Source organism: Perna viridis, chromosome 14 (assembly GCF_037379345.1).
Source record: "Perna viridis isolate PV_CMFRI_1.1 ecotype Kerala chromosome 14, ASM3737934v1, whole genome shotgun sequence".
Lineage (NCBI taxonomy): Eukaryota > Metazoa > Mollusca > Bivalvia > Mytilida > Mytilidae > Perna > Perna viridis.
The window spans coordinates 503,704-525,121 of NC_142458.1; the positions used below are offsets into that span (position 1 = coordinate 503,704).

General features: G+C 35.4%; 1 protein-coding gene across 1 annotated transcript; it reads right to left on the reverse strand.

Moving 5' to 3' along the window:
• Positions 1-5,930: 5,930 nt before the first annotated feature.
• On the reverse strand, positions 5,931-14,416 carry LOC148597655 (uncharacterized). The gene is made up of 6 exons (XM_088562054.1): positions 14,258-14,416; positions 10,155-10,274; positions 8,780-8,905; positions 7,764-8,066; positions 7,322-7,444; positions 5,931-6,109 (listed from the first exon to the last, which is right to left on the reverse strand). Exons 1-6 carry the CDS (start codon positions 14,295-14,297, stop codon positions 5,931-5,933), a joined length of 891 nt encoding a protein of 296 aa, XP_088418180.1. The 5' UTR covers positions 14,298-14,416.
• Positions 14,417-21,418: the final 7,002 nt, after the last annotated feature.

Sequence of the window (21,418 nt, forward strand, 5' to 3'; positions counted from 1 at the left end):
TTTTAAAACGGACAATAAAAGAATGTTTCACAAAAAATTCTCTGCTGAAAGTAATGAATGGGAGCAATATTTAACTCCTGAATTTTGCGATACCCATGTTCTATTTCATAGAGTCTGTACCCTTTGTTAGCGAAGTCTATTCCGTTCAGTTCATTTTCAAGGAAAAATTTGGGTACGTGTATGCAATTCATAACAATGCAGAGTTGATATGGGATTTTGACGATGATAATGTTGGTATGATTACCAAACAAGGGCTACGAAACACAAATGAATACTTGTCAACATGTGACCAGAACAGCGAAAATTTGCTGATAAACCCATATCCATATTTTCGATCAACAAAATTTCGAACATGGCCTAGAGGGTTTCCCTTAGATTATCTAAAAAATGGAAACATTCTACCAAGTATATGCAAGTCTGACTGGAACTTAGCCGTTATTCAATCATTAGCAAATGGTGAGGCGGACGTTGATGCTATTTACCGTTTGACATTTGATAACAAATTCAACTTTTCAGCGAGGCCTGATATTGACAAGCTATTTGTACTTCCACAGTATACATATACCCCGTTCAATGCACAAGCCACATTATGGTTTTCAACAGCATTTAAATACATGGCTTTGCCAATAAGTGTCAATGGAAGGGTGAGCGACATCTGGAGAAGCTTTATTGCCGAATATTTCTTCAGTAAAATCAATTTAAAAGTTGCGTTTTCGCCACCATATGTATTTCATAACAGAACAAAGCACAATATTATGGGAGATTTCCACGCAGAAACGCCTCTTTACGAACAAAGCGGTAAACTTGTTGAATTGTTATCATCAAATTATTACCAAGATATTGTGAGTCTTTACGATGATTTATACCAAAGATTGTTTTTAGAGTAAGACGATTTGCAGTTCATAAGAGGATGGATCAAAACTTTTCTGTTTTTATCGAGATCCAAAGCGTTAGAAGACATTAATTCTGAAATAAATAAAAATGATGATTGATAATAAGTATTTGTTAGAAAGTAAGACATGAAAATTCAATTAAGTTCATTAGACTTAGAATGTTTATGTAACGTCGCGCATACCTTCCGCTCATGATAAACTGTCAGCAACGCAACAGATAAGAAAAGTAAACGTTTTGTTCGAAAAGATTTTTGTTATATTAATAAGTAAAATGATCTGTAATATTTAAGACGGAGGGTTAACTAAACACACTAATTAAAAATATAAATTGTAGGTCAAACAATATGTTATCAGGTTTTGCAATAAGCAAAGGCCTAAAGTCGTCGATAAAGAACTTTCATCGAAATGTGTGTCGAACAAAGCTTGGAAACATAGTTTTCATGAAAAATTATATAACTGCATACCAAATATCAACCCGCTTTTTAACACTGCAACCTAAACCAAATATTCTTGAAGTCGGTTGATTCATTTTTTTGTAAGAGTAATCAAGGGAACAAAGATTCTAGTGGAAATCCTAAGAATATAATCCAGAGTCAAAGACCAGACATGGAAAACAGACACACATAACAGAAATCATAAAATAATCAAACTAATACAAAAGTATATGAGTAACTCGAACTCCACTAAAAACTAGGAGCATGGACCAGATGCACCTTTTAAGACGATTTCCTCATTGCCTGATTCAGGAGTCTGTTATGCAGATATTCATGGCGTTCAAGGAAATCAAAGTAATTAGTACTTACTTGCTCTATCGTAGCGAATCAATTGTGAAATACAAACACCATATGAAGAGATGAAAGGATATTGCTGCAAAAGTAGGGAAAATTCGAGATGTAGGTCCAAAAAGATGCAGAACAATCTGTTTCTGTAGTCTTCTTTATCTCGAGCTCTCGTGGATATATTGAGGGTAACCATTTATCAAAATAAGGGTTGTTGATTAACAATACATCGTCTGTATATCTATCTGTAAGGTTAAAGAATTTAGCATCTTTGAAATATCATTTTACGAGGTTCTGAAGAAATTCTGCCCTGTATGAACATAAAAACAAATCGGCTAGGAGAGGAGCACAGTTAGTGCCATTGGAATGCAAACTCATTTTTGAAAAAAAATCTCCTCCAACTGTGACAAATATGTAAACAATGAGGAAATCAAACATATCACAAACCTGCTTTTCTGTGTACCACACTTTGCCTTCTGCAATGTCTTAGAACGAGTGATCAAGGGAACCAAGGCCATAGCGGTAATCAAAAGAATATAATCCAGGGACAAAGACCAGACATGGAAAACAGACATACACAACAAAGAACATAACGTAACTAAAATCATACATGCCTTTCTAGAAACATCCATCGAGTTGCTCATAAAAAGGGATGTCCGGGGTAGAAAAAATATATGGTTTTGTAAATGACTACAACATAATTTTTTGAAACCGCAAAAGATTTTCGTTTCCTTTCAAACGATATTTCAATTTATCATGTGGTGACATGAAAGTCACACGCAACACAAACATAATACATTTTGTATAATCAAAGTAATACATATACAGTAATAAAAGTATATGTCCTGATCGTTCTCCATCCAAAACTTGAAACTTGGACCAGCTGCACCGGTAGGGTAAACATCATTTGTTTTTATAGGAACACCAGGCATAAAACGCAAGTTCGGAGTAGACAAGAGGAAAGGAAAACTATGACGCATTGAAAAAATCAGTTTTCATAGTGTAGATGGATACAACGTAAGGATCCACGAGCTTATAATTATAACCATAAAACTTCTGAAGTGATGACTTCAATCTTGTTGCAACATTAACCTGTTCCAGTCTAATTCTAATGAATTCTTGCGAGATACAAAAACTCTGCGTAGTAACGGCCATCTCTGGCATAACGTACGAGCTGTGATATGCGCAGATGCTGAAGAAATGTTACCACAGATGAAAAGAAAATTGACAATATGGAATGAAAAGTCATCACGTTTATCGAATAGTTTGGTCAATAGTTTTCCTTTACCATCGATCTCTAAGTGTATGTCAAGAAATAATGCTGACTTTACAGTATCTGTAATTTCTTTATGATAAGATTTTGGGGGTAGATGTGATGTATTCAAAATCAAGATCTTTGCGGTTGTTATCCAACTTTTCGGTTTTTGATTTGATATTGACATATGTTATAAGGACTTTCCTTTTCATCAGTTTGGTAATTTTGTTACTACCCATATGTAATAAATGCAGATACGCCCTAGGTTTTGTAACTTCGTTTTTTTTTTTATTATTATGAGACTTTTCATTTATTTTTCAGTCTACTTCATAAACTTATAAAAAAATTCTAATGACACCATTTAAATAAGTAAAATAATTTGCTATAAATACATTAGCGCTTATTCGAATCGATGTTTTTTGCTTTTTTTTTAAGAAAAAATGTTCATATAAAAGTGTTCATGATAAAAACTTTAAGTCATATTCTGAGAGCAATTCAACATTTAAAAGAGTCTTTTAACAGCGATGTTTTAAAATATTATATTCAATCTGTTGTTATCGTATGTGATTTGATTTATACAAATTTCATCAGAAAAGAAAAGAAAAGACACTGTAGAATAAAAAAAGCGGTTGGTCATAGGAAAATGGTAAACACAGAAAACATGGAAAAGTAGTTTCTTTACATGAAAATGTATGAATAGGTGTGGACTCGAACATAATGGTGTTAGTTTGCGTTATAAGCTGTAATTTAGACCGATATTTTAAAGTAAAATTGAATGGATATTCTAATGATGCAACAATTCTAAAATAGATATAAAGATGATGGTTTCTAAGGATACAGACACTTCTTTTGTTCTTTGTAAAGATAGAGAATGTAGACTTTATGATATTCTCAAAACTGATCATGACAGTTGTATCTAAGAAGGATCAACTTACTGCCGCGGAAATAACGTGTACCGTTTCACAAATAAAAAAAATTCTAACCAAAGCATTATATCTCTCTTCATTGTATGGTGACTCATGTTATAGTGTTATTAAATGGTTATTTGTTTTACAAAGAGGCCTGTATTAGGTACGATTTTGTTTGTTTGTTTGTTGGGGTTTAACGTCCGAGCAGCAATATTTCAGTTATATTCAGACGATGAACATGAGATGGAAGATAAAATGAACATGAATGATGATGAAATGAAGAAGGGATGGGACACAAGGACAATGGGGTCGACAAATTTTGATTGCCACTGGAAATAGGGAGAGGTGGGTAGGGTCGGGCAATTTAGCCTCCTTTGGCGGAGCCCTATGGTTCCTACTCCGGGAGAATACCACAGTAGGATTCTTTAACGTGCGAGGAGCGTGGCATCTTTCCCAACACGGTACGCCACTATGGTTTGCGGTCAGGTTTTCTGTATTATAGCCTGACAACCCCAGCATGTAACACGCCAGGGGTACCCCATTCCACCACCTGGGGCACACATCCCAGTTGCTCTGTGGGCCGAGCACCCTAGCCCCCGGATAGGCTTCTGAGCACTATTTAGTCGCCTTTTACGACAAGCTTAGCGCTGCTGCAGGCCTATTCATTGAATGTATTAGGTACGAGTATTAGATCGAGTTAAGCAGTATAGTTACGAAGCAACGCCGAGGCACATACTCTGTATTAATCTGTATTGGTTTTTACTATTAATGTTGGGATTCAAAATTACTGCAAAAATGCTTACATATTAAGTATCAGTCTTTCTAAAATCTGACAGAAGGTGATTCATGCATGTTAAAAACCCACTGAATTCAGTCCTATTTCTTGTTCAGAAACACTTACTGGTCACATAACCAGTCTTAATTTTGCATTACGTTGTTGCGCTTTTGAGAAAAAAATCATATAGATTGTACATGAAACTGGCACTTTGGAAAAGTTATTGTTCTTGATTTAGCTTGATTTTGGTTTATTTTTGTGGGAGATGAATGCATGATTTTCTAAAAAGTGCAGATCTGAATGCAGAAAAGATTGTTCTTATGTGAAAGTATAGCATATGCAGACTGAAAAAGCATCGTTTGTTTGGTGAGTTTTTCTGCACTTTGTAGGTATGATTTTAGTTACTTTATGTTCTTTGTTGTGTATGTCTGTTTTCCATGCCTGGTCATTGTCCCTGGATTACATTCTTTTGCTTACCGCTATAACCTTGGTTCCCTTCATTACTTTTTCTCGATGAGCGGTGATTCTCTATTAACGACTGGAATGTCGATATCAGTAGAAAAATGAATACCTCAATTTGTCGAAATTTTAATGATCGCAAATTGGAATTTTTCAGACCTTTCTATATGCATATTCATTAACTGAAATCATGTGTCATAATTGTGTTCTTGCGTACATTTCTATCTACATTTTTTGTAAATAATTAAAAAAAACACTTGAATATTTGAGTGGGTTTTACTATAACTAAGCCTTTTTCAGACTGGCACCAACCTATTCCACTTAATCTGAAAGAAAAAAAAATACATTTTTTGGCAAACCAATTGACACAAAATGGTGATAAGTGTTTTGTCGGTATAATGACCACAAGAGGAGAGAGATAATGTGTCAAAGTCACTATAACCCTACCGAATAGTAGAGAGAAAAAAAGTATATGGGTATTGAATTAGCGATGAACGATTTCCTACACTCATGAAATATAAAGTGCACTTGTTTGGCAAAATAAGCACCATACTGTATCCTTGAGATTAAAAAAAAATCAGAATCACGGAAAATTATGAATGTTTAGATGTCTTGATTTTTGACACACTAGCTAGACAAAACATGATTGAGCTAAAAGAGTATGTTTTTGTTTGTGTTTTACTACTCAGCGAGCCATTCTTGTTTTGATGCCATGAAAATATTAAAAACGGCTTCAAAACGATGTTCAAAGTTAGAAATAATCGAAACACTAAGGATAGTGTTTCAGCAATGAGGATTGCATTCTTGGCTGAATATTAAAAAAAGAACAAAATGATTCAAATTACATTTTTTCGATGGGTTTCACTGCAAAATGTTAGGTAAGTCATTATCGAGGAGATCAACTATACCTACCAGATGGACAGCAGATTGCATATGCATCATTAGGTGCAATGTTACACGAATAGCCTTTTGGGCAGTCTTCACGTTCAGAACCTCTACCGCAAAATATTCCATTAATGGTGGACCAAACTTGCATACCTCTATAAAATATAATATCATTTACATTGATTTGAAAATAAAATTAATCTATACATTTTGATAAAAAATTGCGATGGTTTAGCCACAACTTGGCATATATATATCAGGAAAAGCGCAAATTGCTTATTAGGTTCTTCATCCGGGGCCTTAGTGGTGTACTGGTTGCTCATTTAATCTTCAAAATCTCTGTTGACTTACATAATTTGTGTTGTTTTTTGTTTGTTTTCGCAGTCTTCGTCCCTTGGTTATGGAAATTTTGTTTCTTGTTCTATCTAGTATATTATGTTATTGTTTTTACGACTCAATTCTAAATGATTTTATCGATTTTATGCAAACGTACAAATTTGTACTCAAATAATTTCTATCAGTTTTGTTACTTATATTGATGACATCCATCATGACGATTGGTTTCCTATGCTGACGTTACAAATTAACTAACTAGTAAACCTTGGTATGCTATAAATAAGTTCATATAGTAAAATCACGTTTGATAAAACGAAAGCAAAATCTTTAAAGCTGCTGTTTTAAAGGATTTATTGCTGTCCGTAGTTGATGTGTAAACACTATAAATACAAATTGTCTTTTTTATCTTATAAGCGATCTCCAACACTTATATACTTTCGCTTCTTCGGAGTAGACCTTCAATAAAAGTCGGATGATGGCTGGGAGAAAGATGTAGGAACTTACCCACCTTCCAGAGTTTATTTTTAGACTTTGTTTTTTTTTTTTTTTTAATATATAACGTTTGGTCCTTATTGGTTAAAACGAAAATGGACATAATAAATATGTCAAAGAGACAAAAAAGAAACCCAACATAATGAAAAATGTCATCTCAAGGCCATTAATAGGTCTTCAATGAACAATGAGGAAACCTTCGCAACAAAAGGTAGGCTGGCCCCAACACAACATTAAACATGGGTTGTCCAGCAGCATAAGAATAAAATTAAAGGGAAAACGAAACAAGACATACAGAGACCAGAAATTCATGACTTGGGACAGGTGCAAAATATGTGGTGGGGTTAAAGTACTTTGGCGTGATCAAAACACTCCCCTTTTGTATGTTTTGATATTAGTTTGTTTTAATTTTCTTTGATTTCTGTGCGTTTGCACATTTGCCACTTCATTTTCAATTAATGAGAAATTGTTTTATTAAGTAGACGTAAGACGTGTATTCTACGCGCTTAAACGACTCGTTTATTGCCAGGTATCCTTACGCTGACAACACACAACTCCATTACAGTAATATCCTTTAGGACAACTCTGATTATTTGGACTTTTCCCGCAATACACCAACCCTGAACTTCCTGTCTTTGTAAGGGGGTTCCCGACGGGACATGCTGTAAAGCAAAGAAATAAAAACAACTTTTAGCAAATATCTATCGATACGAAATTGTAAAGGTTCATTTATGATGAATAACACTTAAAATTTCTATATTATTCTTGGAACGTTGTACAACTATACTAAATCTACAAATGTATTCAATTAAATCATGCTTCATAAATAATTAAGGAGAATGTAAGAGAAAACATATTGATAAAATGAAAACATATTCATATAAAACATTGTTTTAAGGTAAGTAAGTACGATACAGGGAAAACCGGCATTTATCTTTAAATGCAATAAACACAATTTCTTTTTTAGTTATCAGAACTTACGTGGTGGTTTAATTCCACCGGTCGGAAATGAACACACATGACCACACCCATTCGAGCAACATTTCTGTGTTCCTGGACAACTAGCATCGTCAGTACAAAGTTCAGCGCAATGACCAACTGTATTTGGAGGAAGAGGTGGACAAAACCCTGGTTTTACCACAGGAAGTACCTCTGTACATGTATGTCCACAACCGTTAGAACAATATTTCTGTGTCCCTTTGCAGTCCTCATCCTTGCTGCATTGTTCTACACATATTCCAACTTCAGTAGGAACAGGACACTTTCCAGGTTTTTCCATTGGTCCTATTAGTTAATATCAACTGATCAGTACAATACTTCAGCAATTTTATCAACCAATTCACGTGATTGAAATAAAATTAGATAATACAGGTATTTCCTTTCAACAGTTTCAGTATATTTGCATTCAAACATTTTCTGATTTTCTTATAGTATTTGTTTAAGTTTAAATATACTTGTACTGGACACTAAACAAATTTAGTCTTAATCATTACCTCACGAAAAGACTGGGAAATAAAAGCGATTCCCGTTGTGCAGAAACAAGCCCAAAATTCAGTGCGGTGAACATCTTGCAGCCACCCCCCCCCCCCCCCCCCCAAAAAAAAAAAAAAAAAAATGAAAAAAAAAAAAAATAAAATAAAATAAAATAAAATAAAACAAAATAAAATAAAATATACAGAAAAGCTCTATTTCTGGGGCCCATGCGTTAATATTCAAATTTTAAAGGGGAGTTATTCTACTTTATTCTGTGTGTACATTTATGTTCAATGCTGTATATGGATTTTTGATATCGTAAGTTGTCTATTTTCATTACAGATTTTTTGTTCTTAGCTGACGGATTTATTTATATAATAGTTAAATCCAATGTAAGTTTTCGAGCTCTGTTCATCCAAAGATGTTATCACAATTCGTGAAGATCATAAATTTATGATGCGTTTTTATTTTGATTATCAAAATATGTATCATATTATGGAACGCATATTTATTGTTTTGCCTACCATTTGGGCAACATCCAAAATATTCATCAGCCGGTCCACCCAAACAATGATATCCTGTCGGGCATTTATTAGAGCTTGCAACCATTCCACATGACAAGGTTTTATGTGGGGAACCATGTTTACAAGCTGGAAGAGAATCTCAAAGCTAAAGGATTTCAATTTATTCCTTATTAAAGCTGCATTAGCTGTCAAATTCGTAATATTTGTTTCTGTTGAAATATACTTTAACTTTGAATTATTTCTACTAATTTGTACTTTTCCTGTATAATTTCATTTGATATCCACACATAAAATGCATTAAATACATGAGATAGGTGTCTATATATTTATTGTCTTGCAAGACAAAAAATCGACCTAGTTAACTTCGTATGCATGTGACTTCTGGTGACCTTAATCCGCGCATGTGCTGTAAATCTGATTTGAAAGCGAAAGTGCTTATTCAACGGCAAGGAAGACCGGCGGACGCAATACTTATAACAAAAAAGTTCGAAAATAACGCAAGGATCCTTTTGAAATTTACGTATTGTGATATAATGTGGCTCAAATATGGTCATTATTCATTTGAAAAAAAAAACTAATCAAGAAATAGATGAAATGAAATGAAAGCAAAGCACGTGCTTACCTGTGTATCCGTTACTGTTATTTTTTTTACCAAGGTTAAAGTATTTGTAACCCACGTGTATGTCCTGTGGGCAATCTTCGTAAGTAATGGCGAAAAATAATTAGATCAGAGCTATCAATCTTCTCTGATTAAAAAAAAACCCGTTATTTTCACAATACTCTGTAGGTATAATCGACATTGATTGCCTCAATTGCAATACTACAAACTTATTTCATTGAATCAGCAGAATTGAGTACATTCAAAACTGAAGAAATTTGACAGCTAATGCAGCTTTAATCTCTAGACGATGCATTTATAAAACTTTGAAATTGTAAAATTTAAAGCAACCATGTCGTGACAATTTTTGGAGTATCGAAGGTGAATGTATGGATTAAAGAAGTAGCTCAATATTGTGTTCGAATGATAGTAAATGGGGAACTAAAATGAACACTGACGGATTTGTGTATTAAAATTAGTTCAGGATATCAAAATTCTTTAAGCTAAGACTATTTTTGTCTCCTATGTTATCGGCCTTTTATGTGATATATGCATTAACAAAATTCATAAGTTTGGATATGCAAATTAAACATTCGTGTTAGAATGTGAAAATATTGCCGTCTAAGGGACAAAGATGATATAATTGAACTGAACAGACCCTTTGATTTAAATCAAAAACGAATTCGTTTCAAATACTTATATTTATACAATATTGTTATGAAGTTTCTGATAGTTGTCCGATAAACACTAAAGTAATACAATAAGAAATAGACTTACGAATTGGACAATAACTACCAGGACCGCCAATAGGAGATCTAACGCAATAATATCCAGTTTGACACGGCCGATTCCCGGGTCCAATAATGCAATCATGAATTGGAATTCCTGATGGACACTCTAAAATATAAACGTACATATCGATTTCTTCAAATCATGCAAATAATAATACCCCTAGGATTCTTTCTGTAAATGAACACACACACACATATATATATATATATCAATGTAACAAAAGATGCTGTTGTTTGTTGATGAACAGGAAGTGAAATGTTCATGTTTTGATAATAGAACAAAATGTGAGGAGGAATGAAGCTTAAAGATGCAATTTTAAAGAAGACACTTGCACTTGGTTATAGACAACAACACATTTATGTCTAATTCACAACATGTACCCATTTATCATAAACATATTCATACATTATAGTACTTAACTTTGCACATGTGCAAAAAACAGAAGTTCTTTATTACAGTACTTTGTATTTCTTGTACCTAGATACAAATATATAGTTCTTGGTAGGGATTCCTCATACTTTGTAAGAAATAATTCCAAATCATCTTCCAAATATACAGAGAAAGATGTTTACAAAATGCTGGAATTTTTAATCGACAACATATTTGTCCAGTGTGGTGGACGTGTTTTTCAAAAAACGGTCGGCATTCCAATTGGAACAAATTGTGCTTCTTTACTTGCTGACTTTTCCTATACTCTTATGAGGCTGACTTTATAGCTGATCTGATCAGAAAGAACGAATATCGTTTGGCTAGATCCTTTAATTTCAGTTTCCGCAATATAGATGACATATTATCTTTAAACAATCCTAATTTCGGGGATTTGATACATCGCATCTACCCAAAAGAACTTGAGATAAAGGATACTACAGACACTGTGAAGTCAGCCTCGTATCTTGACTAACACTTAGAAATCGATGGTAAAGGAAAATTTTTGATCAAACTTTACGACAAACGTGATGACTTTTCATTCAGAATTGTCAACTTTCCTTTCATCTGTAGCAACATCCCTTCGGCTCCTGCGTATGGAGTGTTCATATCACAACTCATACGTTATGCAAGAGCTTGCCGAAACTACGCAGACTTTTTGTATCGCGCTAGCACTCTAACAAATAGGCTTCTGGAACAGGGTTATGTTGCTACAAGATTGAAGTCATCACTACAGAAGTTTTATGGTCGTCATCATAAACTCGTGGATCGTTATGGTGTATCCATCAGCTCCATGAAAACTGATTTATTCAACGGGTCATAGTTTTCCTTTCCTCGTTTGTCTACCCCGGACTTGACTTTTTATGAGCAACTCGGCGGGTGTTTCTAGAAAAGCAGAGGACGCTTACCCCACCGGTGCACCTGATCCATGCTCCCAGTTTTTAGTGGAGTCCGAGTTGCTCATTTACTTTTGTTACTTCGTATGTATGATTTTAGTTACTTTGTGTTCTTTGTTGTGTATGTCTGTTTTCCATGTCTGGTCTTTGTCCCTGGATTACATTCTTTTGATTACCGCTATAACCTTGGTTCCCTTGATGACTCTTGAATACGTTCTGATGTATATGTATGATGCCTTTATATTAGTGTGAAAAGGCCGATTCTACCGCACATGCAGAAATCCTGCATAAAACCCCTAACCCCGACAGCCAAATGCAAACGGACGACATCCCTATTGAGCATAGGGTAAATACAAGAATTATGGCTTTCGTATCGAAGAAGACTTCATCAGTGAAGATTTCTTCCGGGAAAAGGTTGAAGAGCAGAGTCAGGAAGCTCTGAAATGGGAGGACTTACCCATCGGGGTAATCTACAAAATCACGGAGGTGATAGAGGTGGATGGAAAGTTCGGTATGTCTAAGATCCACACCTTGAAGGATAGACAAGGAGAGAGCACCAAAGTATGGGCTTGCCCTACGCTCAACAAAGAAAAAGATCCCTTGAAAGGAGCAGACGTCCGGAGCACGGGATTCAAAGTGAGCAAAAAGTCCAAACAGGAATACCTCTCCTATGATCTGGTGAGGAAGTAAAAAAAATAACCGAGGGCTAGGGGTTCGAAATTTCCCAATCCAAATTACTGGATTGGGAAATTTTTTTTTGTCACTTGAGACTTTGATCTGGAGGATTCTGGAATAAGTGCAGGGATCGAGGCGTAGCCGAGCGAGGCGCGCGTTGGAAGAACCTACCTATGGCGCATGCGTAATAAGGTCTTCACTAAAAGTGGTGGTGGTGGTGGAAGGTTTTCGCAGCTGCTGCTTTTCGTCGTAGTAGAAGCCAAGACATTTCACAACCCCTGCAAATTCAGATTCATCGATATCATCCTCCTCCAGAGCTTTGCTCACTGCATCTTTGATCTTGGATTGGTAGGATCTGGCGATACGCACGGTATCTTCATGCTTTTTACGCTTTTTAATCTTTAATCTTACCGTACTACATATGCCAATAACCATAGTTAGAGTACATGCACATGTATTTTGTTAGTTTTCAGTGTAAATTTTTTGTTCACAGACATACAAATGTAAACTGCAAATTTTGCTAAGAAATATGGCTACACTGTTCTACACTAGCGATAAAAACAGTATACCTATCACCAGTTTTGAAAATTTTAAATATCTGTGTACATACAAAGTATATGAATAAATAATGTATACCTTCAACACTTACCTGGTACATTGTACATGTAAAAATGTCCATGAAAATCTGCTCTTAGAAAAGGTATACTTTTCTAAGCCTTGACATCCAACACATTTTCAATGCACTTTCATGGACACAGAATTTCAATCATAACTGAGTTTTTCTTGCGTTATAAAAATCCTGTTTCTTACTTTATGATCTGCGTTCTAAATAAATGTATCTGGTATATCTTGACAATGTACTAAAAAAGAACCATATTGATCATTAGTTATGACTTACATGGATATAATACACATGTACATTGTATTACTATCTCTCTAAATTCCACACTGAATAGTACATGCAGTATCAACAGGAGACACCTATATAAACTGAAGGGCCACTGGCCCGCGGGGTGATATAGGTCGAGGGTTGATACTACATATCAAACAGATTTTTGCATGTCATGTTCATTCTTTCTTATATTTGATCTATACAAAATGTACTTCAAATATGTTCTGTGCAAGGTATGATATATGATATGCTATATATGTCTAGGGGTGTGATATAGGGTATGCCATACAGGTCTATGGGTGTGATTTAAAGAATGCGATATAGGTTCATGGGTGTGATATATAGTATGTGATATAGGTCTAGGCGTGTGATATAAGGTATGCAATATATGTCTGTGGGTGTGATATATAGGGTACTTGAAATGGGTTTAGGATGTTATATGCGGTATGCGATATAGGTCTAGGGGTGTGCTATACAGAGGGCAATAAAGGTCTAGGGTAGAATGCAATATATGTCTAGGGGTGTGATATACAGAAGGCTATAAAGGTCTAGGGTAGAATGCAATATATGTCTAGGGGTGTGATATACGGTATGCAATATAGGTCTAGGGTGTAATATACATTATGAGATATGTTTACGGGTGTGGTATACAGTATGTGATACAGGTCTAGGGGTGTGATATCGGGTATGATAATTGTAATGGGGTATGGGATAAAGGTCTATTGTCGGTAGGGAAGTCTGGATTTTAGGAACATGTACAAGTGTATGTGTTAGCTCATGTGTCTACTCGCATCCCAAGAACATGACTTTATTTCACTGTATACTCCTCCTTTTTGATAGTTCAAGATTACCTTCTAAATGTGATGAATATGCCACATGACCTCCTTTCATCCTTAACGTTGAAACAGACACATTGTTTATGTCTCTGCTTTGAAATCATAATAATTTAACAATTCTGTTTATTTTCTATTTTAAATACTTCATTTGCTACATGTATGTACATGTGTGTTTACCATTTTATTTTATTTATGTACATGTACATGTAGTAATTAACATATATGTACACAATGCTTGTATTTTATGTACGGAAGATAAATTAGTGGGATCAAATTAATCAGACATGAATTTTTTTCAATAAAAAGGAGGGATGTCAACCCCATGCACCCTCTCCTGGATCCGCCACTGTAATCTATACTTACTACACAAAAAGTGTACATTGCAGCTCCGAAAATCCGTCATTAGAAGCCCCCGACATCTTCATTAAAAGGATCAGATCGAGAGAAATAAACTGGCAAATCTCGATTGAGCTTTCCTCACTGCGAGTGCGAATGTTCGGGTCAATTAGACAAAATTGTCCAGCTCTCTGCGTCAAAATTTAAACAGTTAATATCATATAATCATTGAAATATTGCGGTTCTACACATATTAAATAGCATTAATATTGTTATACGCCCATGTCGTGCGCAAAGTAAACATTACATATTTGGCATGGCGTATGATCGGCGACGGAGCGATATCTTAATGGAACTTTGCAAGGAGAATAACCCGCGGAGTGTTATTTTGGTAATTATATGTTGAAATGTCTACCTGGTTACGTAACTTGGTTGCCGACGATTTCTAAGTCAAGTTCAGTCTCTAAATAGACTTCTTTGAGAAAAATTAAAGAGCGGTCAAAATTATTTAATGAGAGCGGATTAAAGACACATTTTCTTCTCGAGAGGAGCCTGCGTTTTATTTTGAGTTTAAAATAATTTCTGTAGATAGTAGATGCTGCATTCTAATAAATGCAACGCACTTTAATATATTAATTGCTCGGAATAAATTTTAAGTAGAAAACAAATCTATAGTTGATTTTTGCGTAAATTACTTATTCCAAATATTGTGAAATTTTCAAATATGTAAATCCCATAATAAGCTGCTTAAAACACGGTCATGCAATTCTACAATGGATATTATTAATAACAGAACAAAAAGAACAAAAAGAGCTTCATCGGGCACAGTATAATATGACCGCAACACATTGAACTTATTTTTTTTTGTCCTGTTTCTTCAGCGAAGTTCTCATGTCCAACATAGCCCACATATACTGGTGGGAGAACTCGGAACCATGTTTGTAGAGGTTCCGCAATAGGAACATCATACTTCGTCTTAATTCGTCGCTGCTGTTAACCTCGGTCTCCCAATTATTATCCCCTCCATATTTTTCACTGAAAGGGTTAATTTATTAGCAGTGAATTAAACTTTTTTTAAGTTTCATTTTTGTAAGGATTTTTATAATTCCCATCATGAAATCCTTACAAAAATGAAACTTAAAAAAAGTTTGTTTATATGTATGAGTCCACACATTTAAAAAAATCTTCACTGCTAATTAATTAACCCTTTCAGTGCCACGGCACATTTTTCATTTTTTCTCTTCAGTGCCACGGCTTGTTTTTTTTTTTTTTTCACTTTCAAATATGCATTTCACTGCTGGAGTAAGGTAGCCTATAATACATGATTTTTATTTATTTTCAAAATTATACAGATATTAGTAGAGAAAAAAAACACAGTATACAATACAAGAAGAAAATATGATAATGCACGCCGTGAAAAATTGAAAATACGATCCAGGGGCGGGTCCAGGTAAGGGCGTAATGAGCGTATGCAACCTCCCCCTTTTCAAGAAAAAAAAAACAAAACAAAACAACTATCGTAATCTGCTACATATTTTTTGAATATAGAAATTTATCATATTCATTCATTAAACATGTCATAATCTGTTTTCCTTTTACACTAATTCTCATAATTACGCTTCCTCTACACAAATTTTGGTTCCGACCCTGCAATCGGTTAATAAGTGAGCTTGAAAATAATTTTTGGGATTCAAGAAAATATTTTATGGGGCTTGCACCTATTGTTTATCAAGTTGACACACCTATCGATTCCAAGAATTCAAGCAATCATTATTCATTATAATTAAACTATATCAAATAATCCAAATACATAGTCTATTCCTTATTTGGCGCGATTTTCGTTCTACAAGGAAGCACTAACAATGACATTACGTCACAATATATACTAGAACATCAAATGAAAAAAAACAAGTGGCTCAAAAGTGGCCCGCGGCACTGAACGTAGTATGAAAAAGTGACCCAAAAGTGGCCCGTGGCACAGAGATGGCTAAAATTGTTCGTTAGAATAATAGCAGCTTTAACTTGTATGTGCCACTTAAATTTAATGCCCGACTAGATAGAGAGACGACCTAAAAATAACTAAAATAAACATTTTGATTTATCACCATATGTTGCATGCAGTATCAATCGTGCAGAATGAGCTTGATAAACTTCCCAATTATAGTAGAACTGTCAAATTCGTAAAGCATGCAGATTTTGGGTGGTTGAGTATGAGGAACAGAATTCCAACCTCATACGGTTGTAGGAGTACCCACTAACCCACGGAGAGAAACACCCAGCCGGTGAAAACTATAAATTTTTGAAGCCTAACTGGCAGAGTGGTCTAAGGCTCTGATCTTGTTGCCATAGATGTATCACAGGGGTATGAATTCGAATCCTGCAAAGGAAACCACCAAAATATTTTACATTGACAGTGTTCTAATCGTATCGTGAAATTGTTTACTCGGGTAGTGTTTTAATCATGTGTGGATTATAAAAGAGTAATTAGGGGAACCAAGGTTCTAGCGGAAATCAAAAGAAAGTAATCCAAGAACAAAGAACAAACATGGAAAACAGAAATACACGACAAAGAACATTAAGTAACTAAAATAATACAAAGTAACAAAAGCAAATGAGTAACTCGGACTCCACTTAAAACTGGGAGCATGGACCAGGTGAACCGGTAGGGTAAGCGTCCTCTGCTTTTCTAGAAACACCCACCGAGTTTCTCATAAAAAGTCATTTCCGGGGTAGACGAAAAAGGGAAGAAAACTATGACAAATCAGTTTTCATGGCGCGATACAAAAAGTCCCTAATTTCTTGTGCAGTAATATATCAGTTTTCCCTGCATATGATGTTTATATTTCTCTGTTATTAAGGTACGGTATGTCAGAACTAGTTGCGACTATTCTGACTTTTTAAATGATGCAAACCAAGGTTTTAAGAAAATACGCCTTATACGCTGCCTGAAAAAAGTTTTATTTTCTATATCCATATCTTAATTATCTGAAGTTTTTACTTGTATAAGTAGTCAAGGACGTCTTTCTAGATCACTTTAATGACCTTCTCTATGGGGTTTTCTATAGTAAAATGTCTACTCGAACGGAAGATCTGTGAGGAGCCATTTTCAACAAAGCAGACACCTGGTTGTGCAGTGTGATGACTAATTGTCTATTATCGATTGTATGTTATACATGATCTAGTTTGACCTTTTATTGATAGTACGTTTGAATTTTGTTTGATTGATTTTAATACAAATTGTAACTGTTTATGTCTTTTTAAGTGTTACTTTTGATTTGAATGGACAACAGGGACTGTTTCATAGTGGTGTGGGTTAAAGGGATAATCACCTGTAGTGTCCTGATTATACCCAAAAACTGTCATACAGGTTTTAGCATTACCATCTTTCCAAATTGATTGTATTATCTCCCTTGATTAAATATATAAACAGGAGTGACGGCATGGTTCCTTGTTTCAATTCGCAAACACGGTTTAAACAAAACAGAAATACAAAAAAAAAACATTACATAGGCGCCGAGAAAATGACAGAAATCTTTAGCCTTCCTGTATTTCCATCATTTGACGTAGACACAGACAAATGATATTTATGATGCAGAAAGAAAGCAAACTGCAGCTGAATATAATGCTACAAAAAAGGTCCTGAAAGACCATTTTGACCCTAAACAAAGAGTACAAATGGAAATCTTTAAGTCCAGATCCTACAAACAACTTGAAGGACGATCCCTTGACGAAACTGTCACAGAGTTAGGAAAATTAGCCAAGAACTGCCAATTTGCAAACACTGACAAGAAAATCCTAACTCAGGTGATACAAAATTGTAGATCAAATACACTCCGCAGAAGGGCACTGCGCGAAACTGACTCAACGCTTGATAATCTCCTGAAAATGGGAAGGGCGCTAGAAATGGCCGATGCCTAAACTTCCACAATGGAACATGATTCTGTAAATCATGTCAATAGAGAACATAAACAACTACAAAATAGACAAAATTAAAGAGGTCAACATAGAGCACGAAAACAGAAAAACAATGATTTTAAAGCTAAGACGAACAAATCTAAATGTCGCAACTGTGGTGGACATTACCCACACAAGTTTGAATGTCCAGCAAAAGGTGCAACTCCTGTAGTAAAATGAATCACTTCAGTCACGTATGTAGATCACAGCCAACACATGACGATCATAAAGTTCAAAGTGCTATTCGCGATTCAGTTGCTCGAGTACTCAGTCAAACAGAAAACTGAACATCTTAGTGTAGTAAATGCAAAAAAATATACATTAAAGTAAATGACAAACCGTGTTAACTTACTATTGGACACTGGACCAACAGTGAATTTGCTTGATAAAAGAACTTATCAAAAAATAGGTGCCAACTGACAAAAGGAAAATCTCCTACTCTCCTACCTTACGGAGGCAGTGATCCAATAAAAGTTCTGGGTCAGTGTAAACTTACCGTAGAGACTAATCACTCTATAGACTGACACTTTCTATGTAGTGAAAGGCAACAGTGGTACTTTGCTATGCTATCTATTAGCGACAAAGCTAGGTCTTGTCAATCAGATAGCCAATCCGAAGGCGAAATTCCCGGAACCTTTTGATGGTATTGATAAAGAACAAAGGGTCACAAGTTAAGCTACACGTAGCCGAAAATGTCAGACCGGTAACTCAAAGGCACCGAAAATCACCGTTCCATCTCAGATATAAGATGATTGAGAAAGAACTTGATAAACTTAAAGAGCAAGACATAATAGAGAAAGTCGATGGTGAAGCAACATCGTGGGTATCTCCTATAGTGACACCTTCCAAGAGATGAAATCCGACTTTGTGTTGACATGAGAGAAACGAATAAGGATATAGCTAGGGAAAAACACTTGCTGTCTACAATAGACGAGCTAATCCATGATTTAAGTGGAACAACCACATTCTCGAAGTTAGATCTCAGGTCAGGCTACCACCAGCTTGAACTCCATCCTGATTCCCGTTATATCACAACATTCAGAACACATTATGGTTTGTATTGATACAAACGCCTAAATTTCGGCATATCATCGGCTAGCAAAGTGTTTCAAGAAGTAATCCGAAACGTCATTACTGGAATACCAGGCTCGAAAAACATTTCCGATGAAAAAATCATACATGGCAAGTCACAGGCAGAACATGATCAAGATTTAGAGGCAATATTTAAATGACTAAGTGACAATGGGCTTACACTGAAGTACGGAAAATGTGAGTTCAACAAAAATTCAGTCGCCTTCTTTGGAGTAAAATTCTCGAAAAATGAAATGTCACCTGATCCCAAGAAGGTTTCAGCTCTGAAAGGTACGACACCTCCGAAAAATGTGTCAGAATTACGCAGCTTGCTAGGAATTGCAACATACTCCTCACGATTTAACGAAAATTTTGCTACAATCTTTGAGCCTTTACGTCGACTTACACGTTAAGACACCGACTGGAATTGGGAATCTGAACAAGAATCAGCATTCGAAGAGCTCAAATCAGCACCTTCTAGTGACATTGTAATGACTAACTTTAATTCTAATTACACGACAGAGATACTAGTAGATGCGAGTTCGGTCGGCCTAGATGCTTTTATGTCTCAGGAAGGGAAGCCAGTGGCATACGCGAGCAGAAGTAAGTTTAACTGACACAGAAACACGTTGCTTAGAGGTGCTCCGTTAATCAGGATAATCACTGATCATAAACCTCTATAGCAAATCTGGTTTAGACTCAAGCCGCCTCTCCGAATTGAAAGATGGGGTCTACCACTACTGCCGTACAAACTAAAGATAATTTATTAGCCAGAGAAAGACAATCCAGCCGACTTTATGTCTAGACACCCAGCTGAAATTCATGTCAAATCTCGCCAGAAATCTGTCTCAGAACAGTTCGTCAAATTCATAGCGTCAGAATAAATGCCACGCGCAATGATCAAAGAATTCGTGACGGGCTGTCCTAAGAACTATGCCTTCAAATTAACCAAACCACAAGATGACGGAACGACGACCTGTTGTAAAGTGCGTGGAATTACGTTAAATCATAAAAACGCACTTCAAATCAACTATGAATTATTAAGAGAAATTGTAGTAAACCGATCTGAAGGCGCCACGTTAGAAGATGACAGAATAATTAGAAGGTTAGAAGAAAGAAACAATTGTTGACCGTTCGAATCGTCTTCGATAAACTTAGTATAAAGAAGGACTCGTACCAAAGCTACCCGTATGGATATTGAATTGTAAAGGCATTGTGGGATCTTCGATCCATATTGTTCTTATGACGGAGTAATACAATAATATGAAAGTTAAAATGTCTTGTTATTGAAAGGGAGGTAACTCGACTTCGAAACCTCCGGGTGAATGACCGCAAACGAAAACAAATATAACCTTTCAAATACATCTAAATACACGACAAGCAAAAATCAATAGTACATAGAACACGAGCAGACGACATCTGTCCCCCTTAAAAAGTCGTTCATCGAGTCAACTAGATAATTATCTTAAATTTGAATATTACATAACGACATTACATCAGTCGGTCGAATGTACATTGACATATATCAGCACTACCATTAAAAAAAGGCTCTCGATAAAAAGACCATCACTATTATAGATTGGAAAGCTCAATCAAATAATTTTTTAACCCACACCACTATGAAACAGTCCCTGTTGTCCATCTAATAATACCATTCAAATCAAATCAGTAACACGAAGAAAGATATAAACAGTTACAACTTGTTTTAAAATGAAACAAACAATCTGAGACAATTCAAACGTACTATCAATAAAACTAGTTCATGCATAACCTACAATCGAGAACATTAGTCATCACATTGCACAACCAGGTGTCCGCTATGTTGAAAATGGCTCCTCACAGATCTTCCGCTCGCGTGCACATTTTACTTTAGAAAACCCAATAGAGAAGGTCATTAAAGTGATCTAGAGAGACGTCCTTGACTACTTGTACATTATTATTTTATCTTGAACTTGACACACCTTCCCGGTCGACAAAGTTCAAGTCTTGGGCTCGAGACTTGGATTTACACATTTTTGTCTTGTATTTAGTTCTTTTTATTATACCCCACGCAACGAAGTTGTGTCGGGTATAATGTTTTTGATCCGTCGTGCCGTCCGTCAGTCCGTCATTCTGTCTGTCCGTCAGTCCATCTTCAGTTTTCCGGCCTTTTTTTTAAAAGCT

Excerpts from the sequence above, each read along its gene's own strand:
- LOC148597655 (XM_088562054.1), bottom strand. The coding sequence starts at position 14,297 with ATGACGGATTTTCGGAGCTGCAATGTACACTTTTTGTGTA. Across the intron at positions 10,275-14,257 it reads CAATGTACACTTTTTGTGTA|AGTGTCCATCAGGAATTCCA; the intron begins GTAAGTATAGAT and ends TTTATATTTTAG. Across the intron at positions 6,110-7,321 it reads TGGAGTTGTGTGTTGTCAGC|AGGTATGCAAGTTTGGTCCA; the intron begins GTAAGGATACCT and ends TATATTTTATAG.